Source organism: Aphanomyces astaci, assembly GCF_000520075.1.
Source record: "Aphanomyces astaci strain APO3 unplaced genomic scaffold supercont1.100, whole genome shotgun sequence".
Lineage (NCBI taxonomy): Eukaryota > Oomycota > Saprolegniomycetes > Saprolegniales > Verrucalvaceae > Aphanomyces > Aphanomyces astaci.
In genome coordinates, this window is record NW_009798363.1 from 13,965 (window position 1) to 24,675 (window position 10,711).

The following is a 10,711-nucleotide window of genomic DNA, read 5'->3' on the forward strand; positions in this document are numbered from 1 at the left end:
CATCCGCGGAGATCTCCTTTCCGCACCATACGGTCTTCGTCGTGAAGAACGTACACTTGCCCGGATGCAACATGAGACCGTACGTCTGGCATTCGGTCAGAACTTGACGGAGCTAGCAAGTCATCCGTATTGTCGGCGTATCCGAGCAGGTCGTCGAGCCAACCGAGCAGACCGTGCATGAGCATGTCTCCGAACAGCTCGTCCACAACGCCTTGACAGTACGCCACCGCCTCCGACTGGCCCATCAGCACCCGCGTTGAAGTGACAACCCCGACTGGCGTCATGAAAGAGTAGTACTCTTGGAGTCAGGGTGTAAGGGCAGTTGCCAATAAACCTTCATCCTGTCCAGAGTGAAGTACACCGTAGTGCCTTGCAGTACGGACATCGCAACTTCTAAGTTGGGCATCGGCCATGGCATCAGCTCCGTACACGCGTTGATCGGTCTTGAGTCGATCGTCATCCGTAGGTCGCCTGGGTCTTTCTTCGGGACGATACGGGGACGATACGGGGCGGGGCGGTCCAACGTGACCGAGTGTTACGGTACACCAAACCGGCTTCTTCAAGCTCACGTATGTGCTTCTCCTACGTGCTTCTCCAAGCACGCCACATGGGTCGGTGGGTAACGCCGAAGTCCTGACTTCACTGAAAAGGGGCCGGGTTTCAGATGCACCTTCAACGGCTCCACCTTGACCGGAGGATCCCGACCGAACTTCAAACGGAATACGTCCTTGAACTCCACCAGTACTTCTTGTAAGCGCCGTACGGACTTTTGATCCATGCGGCGTCGGCAACTTTGCTCATCAGCACCGTACGGACCGGATCGTCGTCGACTTGCCCGTCTGTGGGGTACGGGTCCGTACCCCAGTCTGGAATCGCGCAGCACATCCCTTCGTCGTCGTCGATGTCGTCCACCAACGTCTCTTCCATACGGAGGGTTCGATGCATCGCCTCACCGGGCGTCGCGATCGACTGGTCGGCAAAGTGCCATTCCCTTGCTGACGACGCGCGTTCTCGAGCAACGTCTTGTCGCATGACCGGCAGGCCTAAGGTCAGTTCCACGCCTGCCACAGATTCGTCGACCCATACGCGCAACCCGCGCAACATCAAGGGTCCACATCCGGGCTTGAATTCCAAACTTCCGAAACGGACTTGTTTGGTCACGACGACCGATGGACTGTCCTCTCCGTACGGCTGTAGGGAAAACGGTCCCATGGTTGTGATCTCTGGCGCAGCACCTGCTGCCAGTAAGGCCGACACGAGGCTACCAGAGGCCACCGACAAGTCAGTTCCGGAGTCGAGCAACGAAGCATTTACGGTCAACACACCTTCTACCGTAGCCACCAATTTGGCACGTTCCGTATGTTCGGGATCCGTTTTCATTATGGCCATACGATGTCCATTTCCACGTCCACCGTCCCTTCGCCCACGATCACCGTTGCTCCGTCCACGACCGAGGGCTCGTCGTGTGCCTTGAGGTGCTTCACTGCTTCCTCTTCGGTGATACCCGGGCACTCCCGTACGCGATGGCTCGTAGACTTGCACTTCAGACAGCCGTTCGCTGACGTCAGCCCAGGTGGTGCCTGGGGCGTCGTCCCTGTCGCTGGTGCCCGCGGTGTCGACTGAGTCGGAGCCGTACGAAGTCCATGTGTACCTCCTTGGTTCGTCTTGGGCGGATCCGGCTTCGCAGCTGGCTTCGTATCTTCGTAACCGACGAACCGTTCGTGCCCGATCGCGTACTCCCGCAATCACCGTACGAAACGGTATACGCCCTTCTTCAACGGCTTGTTGCGTGTCAACGCCATCTGCTCAGTCACGGCACGATGGAGCGACACCGGCTCGACCGCGTCCGTAATGATCTTGACGATCGCTGGGCTTTCTTCCTTGATCACCCATTCCTGACGGTCGCGACAGATGGCGGCTGCCAGTCCATCCAACATCTTCCCAATACGTGAGTCGGCATCTTGTACGGACATGCCAAACACGACAGCCGCCTTGATCCGTTACTTGAGTGTGTCCAGCGCCCGTGGGTCGACGTCATAACCTTGCCGGAACCGCGCAACCCATTCGGCTTCTGTCAATTCATACGGGTCCTTACCCATATCCCACTCAGCAATACGTTGCTTGCTAGCTGGATCGATGCATGCGTTCACCGGCATGACGAACGGTTTAGTCCCATTGACGGTAAGGGCTGCTGTCTGGCTGATGTACAAGTTGTACGCGGCCATAAACGTACGGCGTTCCTCCTTGGTCGATCCCTTGAACGTCGGGTGTTTGGGGAGGGCCGGAGCGTTGTGCAGGTACACGTCTGTATGGCCCATGTCCGGGTCTTCCTTCTCCGCGGCCGGGACATCCGTAGGCGCTGTGCTGTCAGGCGCTGGACTGGTTGGCCATCCGTACGTCCATGACTCGTCCACTGTCACCGGCTGTTGGCGTCCTTGGGGTGATCGGAACATTCACCGCACCGTCTCTTGGCTCCGCGGCCTTCCGCAGTCTTGGAAACGGCATTGAAATGCAGATCCGGCCGTCGGACTTGGGGAGCGATCTGAACGGGATCTATCTTCGGGTTCTTCATCGTGGTCGCTGCCAGGGAGCTCCACGTTCATGTCACGGTCGTTCCCACTCGAGGGGTCTTCCATACGTTCAGATGCTAGCGTGTCTAATGACAGCTAAAGAATTCTGTGTTGTCTTGCGCCGGTGTTCACAACCGCTACCATGTTCACAACGGAGACCTCGATGACAAAAATATCCAAAAGTGAACTTCATTATCAATCATGTCTAAGTTCTTGCTCACAACCAATCATCTGCTACAGTCTCCTCAGCCACTGAATAACTTGGTTGCGCAACCATCATGCACATCCGGACACGGATGTTGGTCATCGGCTACACACACTCACGCACGTGTAGTCGACACGAGGCTGACACCGAGAACACAGGTCTAGTCGCATGAGGCTATGGGACACCAAGTGTCGTGATTGTCCAAGGTACTTCAAGCATAAGAAATGCAACTACTGACCATTTAGTATGAAGGAAAGGTCCGGGCATAACACATTTCAACGCAAAACAGTTTCATTTTGCACCAAGAATCCATACGAATTTTCCAATACAATTTACCTGAAAATTCTTCCAGGAATACAGGGAGATGCAGGAAATGAACGAAGCTCGGAATAATCTCGCATGTTGACTAAGCCTATTCTTCATGCCAACATGCTAACGTTACTTGAAATGTTCACTTCATGCGTGAGAACACGAGGATGTTGGGAAGGCTGTACAGCGGTGGTGTATATACCGGTTTGACAGATCTCTCACAAGTTGTTTTGGAACGATATTATACCCCACTGTCATCATATTTGTATTATTTTTGCCAAAATGAAATTATCGTTTTACTAAGTATCTCTTTTACCCAGGTTTATCCCTGTGTCACTTTATATAGAACTTTGTATTGACAGTGAATTTTTTTATATAGTTTTGAACGTTACATGTGGAAATGCATGATCTTTTAAAAATTGACATGTATACATTCTGCGCTAGCGCATGTGCGGAAAGTCCAAACGCAGGTGGTCGAAATCTCAGGAGCGACGCATGGAGGTGAGCTGAAACTGTGAGATCATGTACTCCACATGTGGAAGGTATGCAAGCATTCTTACCTACGTGGAGTACAGAGGACGAAAACGACGACAATGGAGAACGAATTTGTAGTTTTTCGCGCACATGCGTGCACGTGCGCATGAGATGCCGCTACCTATAGTTAGCTGTCACGGTGCAGGTTGTGATGTGCACATGTGCCGTGTAAGGGCAGGGCATTCCACTGGTGCGACTGTAAACGCTATTTTACAGTTCCATCCGGATTATTTTCTTTTTTTTGACAACCCCACCGGGCGACTGTAAAATACAGAAAAGCGTATAATTTTACCGCGAGACTGCAAATCGGCCAGATTTACAGTTGCGACTGTAAAATACAGTCTTGACGAATTAGCCAATAACATGTTATCATTGGGAAATTTTGTCCAATCAACTGTGGCATGCAGTTGACGGAGGGCCAATAATCACTTTCCTCTGAGAAAATGGGTCCTTCAACCGCGCTCGTGGCTCACACTTCACTAAACTCGTCGAGTGAATTGGCAGACCAACCAAAGCACAACCTTCTCTGAGCAGTGACACAAGTTCTCAGGTGTGAATGACCGATTTTCCTTACTTCCATCAATCCGTTGCTTAGAACGTCGTCATTCTCAACCGCATCGTCCATGGTGAGTCCATATACTTCGAAGTACCTAAAGCGGCGGTCTACTATTGACTATATAGGGCGGGAGGGTGGTCAAGGATCTTACAAGTGAATTCCACTTCATCACCGTTGATCAAAGCAAACTGGTTCATTTCCGGATATGATAGTTATGCGGAATTTTTTACCGTTTTACCGCTGGGGTTGACGAAAATCAAAATAAGCTTACAGGAACTGTAAAACAGCATTTTACAGTCTGATTATACGTACAGTCTTACTGGTGGGGATGCCCCCCAATGGTGCGACAGTATAATCAGACTGTATTTTGACGTATACCGTCATTGTATTTTACTTTTCCGCAACCCCATTCACATCTCTCTGAAATGTCTTGGGCCTTTTCACCAGTTAAGTATGCTCACCTCTTTCAAATGTCTTGGGACTTAGCACTCTTGTATTCTCACAGCACCTTCTGCTGCGAGTACATACAACATTCCGCAACGGACACTTCGGGAACATGAGGGTATTTGATAAGATTGCCACGTGGTACGGTTGAGTGTCCGAATAAGAGAGAAAGTGTAGAACAGCGCCGCAATAACTTATTCCTGTTCAAATATAATATTCCTTTTTCGTTTCCAGTCTGCTCGTCTGTTTTTACACAGCCCAAATCCATACTTACTTCAAGTATAAGATTCAGCACATCACTGGACTTCAAAGACTCACTGTCAATGCAAATTTTACAACTTGCGAAATTGTTTACGTCATCGTGAACTGTCTAAATCATTGTGTTTAGGTTTAAGTGACAGATCTTGACGAGCTCTTTCAGGTTACGTCCACCAAATAGCTACTACACCATTTTGCGGTTAATTTCGAAAAATAACTGGTATATTTCGTGGAATCTCATTTCAATTCGCGGGGCTTCATTATACTTTGCGACATAGGGGGAACTGTTAGTTTCGCGGGAATGTCTAATTCACTCATTATATTTCGTGTAATGCGCGATGAGGTAGTTTTTCCACCGCTTCAACCTCCTTTATGGCCGCCATTAACGACGTGTGTTTGCCGCCCAACTGGTCCAGTAGTCGTACACGATTTGCGCTGGCCGCGCATTCAGCAGCAATGAACGGGGACAATACCCAAGCTTCGCCATTCCGTCGCGAGTCACGATTAGGTCGCCCAGGCCGTCTTGTAGTGGCGGCCTATAAGACGGCCTGGGCGACCTAATCGTGAGTCGCGGGCGACCCAACATTTGAGGTTCGGGATATCCATGGTTTTTTCGGCCGTTTCAAATGTCAGACGTAAGTTGACGCCGCGGTCCACATCGCGCTTCATAACTTCCATGAATCCGGCCAATTCCATCACGTCGCCCAACTGTCGCACCGGCGACGTTAAATTGCCCGTTTCTTCCAGACGTGATAGAAACGTCGGCGACAACACAGATTGGTACGCACCACTCTAGCTAAGACGGTCGATTCGCTGCCGTAAGGATCTTGACCGACTGCTTTGGTTCCTGCTCCGACAAGTGCGCCACGTCCAGTTGTTCCAACATGTCGTAGAAGTCGGCTAGCAGCCGAACGCGTCAAGGACCTTCGTGTCCATCTTGAGCGACGCCGTCGCTTTCGCCACCGATTCCAGGTCCAACTCTTGGATCTTACACGCCAATAAAAAGTAACTGCGCCAGTCGTTTTAGGTGATTTCTTCAAACAACTTGCCAAAATCATGTGCGCACACACGCGGCAAATGAATGCACGCCGCCAACGGCATCAAAAAGATGGTACCGCTCTATGCCGTGGTTGAGCACTTCCACATGTCGCGAGTAGGCTAGATACTCGTCCATTAACTCACGAAACTCGCGCTTCGTGCTGCCTCTGTACACTAATGAGGTTCTCCACGCAGCTCGTCGGCCCCGCTTGTTCGGATGGAAATGGCGACCGATTGATTGGTCGCTACAGCGAATAATGCACATCGCACGCTATTCCAGTCGGACCTTCTGGTTCAACTCTTCTACCTTGTAGTTCTGCTGGAGCGTCGGGTCTAACACCTGTCGGAGCATTTCTTGATGCGCTTTCGAGACCCTGGCTTAATCGGTTATCGCACGCTTTAGTTCGCTTTGTCGACGAACCAGTTATACTTGTTGACGTAAGAGAATCGCTCGGGATTCATATTGTTCCAGGCGATTCTTCTCCATCGCCTTCACCATTGCAAACTGTCGTGAAGACTCATCTTCCATCCGGTTCGTCATGGCTTCTTCCTGCGCATGGAACAGCGCCAGTTGTTCGTACGTCATTAGATTAAACTGACTTTACGTCATTGATGCACGCTCCACGCTCCACGCTTTGCATCCGCAGCTCGTCCATCTCCGATTGGTTCTACGGGGTAAGGGACGGCTACGACCGAGTAACACGAGCCAGGTTACTCAAACGGCAGACGTTTATGTTCCATACTCGTACGGCAAGCAGCGGCCTTCTACTCAAGAATTATTTGTTGCGTCTCAATTTGACGGACATTGCGGAGTCCGGTTCAAAGACAAATAACAAAGTGAATTCCCCCCAGTGGCAAGTACTTACTGGGGCTTAACCCTAACCTAATCAGAAAGCTGCTGGGCAGCCAACAATCTAATTAGCGAATAGGATCCCACACAACCTAATCGAACACTTGGATACCTTCTTGGGAGGGGTTCAGGGGTTCTGTGAATGGCAAATTCGCAATAACGGGCGAAAAGGTGTATCCGGATGTGATAATTCCCTCATTGAAACAGTATTTCGGCTTACAGTCAAAACAACAGTGGGATTATTATTACAAATCATTATGTATTTTACGTGGTGCAGCACAAATTGCCGGTGTTCCACGCCAGTCGCACTTGCGGGTGGTTCGTGCCATCAATGAGACTCGACACTTGTCGAAACCAGTAGTGTTGAAAGACACATCTACACAGGAGGCTAATACCTAATGCCATCTATCTACCCGTGCGGTTTGCACCGTAGAGGACCTGTAGATGCTTCAATGCTATCAGCTCGTCGGCCGAGGATGGACCGTAAGCTGATAGTAGCGAAGCAGCGGTGCGTGGTGCATGCGTGGTCGTATATGGTACCTAAAATGGACGCTACAACATATTCATGAAGAGCCACGTATTCTCCGCGTCGACTCATTTCGCTTATCAAGCAAGCTGCACGTCACTTAATTGTATTTTCCGCACACGAGAAAACACCACAGTCATAATTCGGATAATTTGAGCCAGATAATAAGCCGTTCAGGGTTGAATAATCGTCCAGGGTTTTTCCCCGACCAGGGCCTAACACACTGCTCACCTGATATTCGGTTAATCAAGCAGGTTTTATCGAATCTCCTTATATAATATAATTTGGTGTGATTTTTCGCCCGTCGTTACACTAAATCAACTTATCAAATATAATTTTTGAGTTTTACAGTGTTCAAACTATTTACCTAAAAATTGTGTTTATACTGTATCTACGGCGTAGTGCGATGACTGTCGGAGAAGTTGGACAGCACTCGGCGTGCAGGACAGGTATCGATGTGATACTTTGGGGCTGTACCTACTTTCATCGTTTAGATGCTTGGACCTAGTTTCATGAGCACACGTCAACGTAATATCGCCGAAATCAAGGCGGGACTCAGCTATATTTCGCGTAACGTACTAGGTAATTTGTCAGGTACACCAGTGAAGAGCCAGGTAGTATCATAACAACTGATTGTATTACTGTAGTTACTTCCAAATTACTGCGGACATATGCATTTGTGTGTACCTTTATTAGGAGCTATTTTCGGGGCTTTAATGGGAAAATGGATAGGTAGCATAGGATCTTCTTTAATAACCACTCTTAGTATTTTTTTTACTTTTGTTTTTTCTGTAAGTATGTTTAAAGAATCTATGTGGTGTAGATTATTTAAATAAATTGCATCGTTTTGATCAGGTTATAATGTTGAATATTCTGCTATGGGTTTCGCTTTATCTTTTTTAGGGGAATATAGAAATATGTTATTAATGAGTGCTTTAACTTCTAGGTGGTTGGTCAGCACCGTTTATTTATAATAAATTTTATACCGTCTAACTCTATGTAGTCAATCTTAACATAGATACAGTGTACCCTTGGATTTTCGGTGATAATGATTCTTGTCATTAATTTTTGCTACTAATGTCAGCATTTTCTATTCCAAATTAGTGTGGACACTTTACTTGATTGGCTAATCTGTAAAAAGATATCATTCGCTGAAGTTCTTACAAAGACAAAATTTCACGGCCACAACATGATGCCTTGGACAGAAGGAACACGCACCACTGGCGCTTCGAGTTTACGGTGAAGAACCCCGAGAAATAAAACGCGGTTGGTGAGATTCATGCATAGAGTACCAATGCGTCACTTAACGGTACTTTTTCAGGGGTGGCAGCTTCAAGCGGTTGTTAAATCTGGCCTCCATTCCACGCAACACGACGTGGCCAAACGAACCAATGCCCCAGAATAATTAAACAAACCTCCAATACTTTGTATTGTTTTTTCTGATGCCCGATGACGAATCAAATTTTACAGCCCGAGATTGGTTGTTTTGCGCGTTGCAGCCAATAGACAATACCTTCATATTTATATTCGCGGTAGGATTCATTAAAATTTGGTCGAAACACGACTTTTTGGGGTTGCTGGGAAGGGAAATGTGCGCAGTAATTTGGAACAGAGGAAGTATATAATTTGTGAGAGTACATCAAGTCAAACATCCTGTCATAGTTCAGTATTGTGTGTTCTACTCAAAAATTTCTCGGGTGGTTCTTAAATCGCCCCGATCCGAATGTCCGCGAAATTACCCCAATGACAAAAAGTGGGGATTTCTCTCACGAAACAATCGTTACTAATCACCCTATTATGACGCAGTTTCCTGAGCTGAGGCAATAATGGACGATCCAATCTTGCAGCATTAAGCATCTCCACCGCATCCCAACTCGCCATCCCTAAAAATCATTACTACAGTTGTATATCGTAGTTACGGATACTACGCAGAATTTGGGGACTTATCCGGGTGATTTTGTCCCCATTTGCCTCGGACATCCCAAAAAGTGCAAATTATTGGGATATCGGAGGCAAATGGGGACAGAATCACCCCGATAATCCCCAAAACATCCGTACTGCAACCTGAAGTAACGGAACAATCGAAGTTCTGGGTTATGGGGAAAATATTTGGGGATGGGATGGGATGCGGTGGAGAAGCATCTCCACCGCATCCCCAAATATTTTTGTCCCCATCCCTAAATTTGAGCCAGTTCACTGTTTTTGGGATGTCTCTAAAAAATCTTCCGTTTTGGTAGCTGTCCCCTTCCCAATTGACCTGAAGCCGAAAGTGCATGGTATGACGTCGAGAGGCTGCCAAGTTCACTCTGGAACAGATTTATGAACGGTGTTTGCGTCTCTCTAGTTGTAGTTAACTTTTCAGAGGTTACGGCGGTATAGCATGTCGATGGTGACCATCGCCTCGCTATTGAGTTTCCCAAGGTCAGTGATGCCGGTACTTGCAAACCTATGTACTTGACCGTAGCGACTCTGTAATCCCACGCACCAAGTTATAGAGTGTAATTGTTGCTGCGGACTCTTGTCCGATATGCGCGACCGCATAGCGTTATGCGGTTGCGCCTCTTGGACAAACCCGCGTTCGCCGCAGCGTCGGAACGAGAGTCACCGGCAATCACTGCCGCAGCGATATCGGCCAGATATCGCTGTATCAATGAATGCTGGTGACTCACGTTCAGCCACATCGTCCGCGTGCCCGACGACGGCGAGACGTGGTTCACGATACCGACCGCCAGTCGCTGTGTCCAAAGCCGACATTGGGAAACTGCACGAATGGACTTGGGTTTTCCATACATATTGTAGTATATTTGTTGGGACAATTAGTTGGGATATCCCAATAGTGTGCAATTTTCGGGACAAAGTGGATGTCCCAACCCCAAATTTGGATTTCGGGACATCCGGTGGGGAAGATTTTGTCCCATCTGATGTCCCATTATCGAGTTGGGATATATTTGGGGATGCGGTGGAGATGCTCTAACACTTGAGCGCGCAGGCCTCGTAAGCGAGTTTCTTCATATCCCCAGCACACATACACACCTATATACACACAGACATCTCAAGTACACCAACTGGAAGCCCGCGCTACCGCAACGTGCGACTACACCTCGTCGTTCTGCCCAGGCTGTAGCACTGCGGGAGGAAGCGTGTGTAGTTGAGGGCAAAATGCACAATGAATTAACTGAAGATCTACAAAGATCTCCTTAATCCTCATCACTATGAAATCTTCTTAATCTACTTCACTACTTCTACACTAATATGCACTTTTGTATACAATGGATGCGGGTGCGGTTGAGACATTGGGGAACTTCACTAGGCTAGCGATTCTAAGCCATACTTGCCCTTGAGACACATTCCCAGGCAAGCATTAGCTAGGGTGCGTTATGAGCCAGGTACTTATGAGCTGGGTGCGGGCAAGGTGGTGGCA

The 10,711-nt window shown here is 48.5% G+C and overlaps 3 protein-coding genes across 3 annotated transcripts; all 3 read right to left on the bottom strand.

Moving 5' to 3' along the window:
* Positions 1-2,000: 2,000 nt before the first annotated feature.
* H257_17197 (hypothetical protein) lies at positions 2,001-2,453 on the bottom strand (the record flags this gene model as incomplete). Its single annotated transcript, XM_009845898.1, has 1 exon — positions 2,001-2,453. One exon carries the CDS (start codon positions 2,451-2,453, stop codon positions 2,001-2,003), a length of 453 nt encoding a protein of 150 aa, XP_009844200.1.
* A 2,927-nt stretch (positions 2,454-5,380) lies between these two features.
* On the bottom strand, positions 5,381-5,762 carry H257_17198 (hypothetical protein; the record flags this gene model as incomplete). The annotated part of the gene is made up of 2 exons (XM_009845899.1): positions 5,381-5,668; positions 5,709-5,762. The coding sequence occupies 2 exons, from the start codon at positions 5,760-5,762 to the stop codon at positions 5,381-5,383; spliced, it is 342 nt and encodes a 113-aa protein (XP_009844201.1).
* Positions 5,763-5,776: 14 nt separating this feature from the next.
* On the bottom strand, positions 5,777-6,050 carry H257_17199 (hypothetical protein; the record flags this gene model as incomplete). The annotated part of the gene is made up of 2 exons (XM_009845900.1): positions 5,777-5,885; positions 5,947-6,050. The coding sequence occupies 2 exons, from the start codon at positions 6,048-6,050 to the stop codon at positions 5,777-5,779; spliced, it is 213 nt and encodes a 70-aa protein (XP_009844202.1).
* Positions 6,051-10,711: the final 4,661 nt, after the last annotated feature.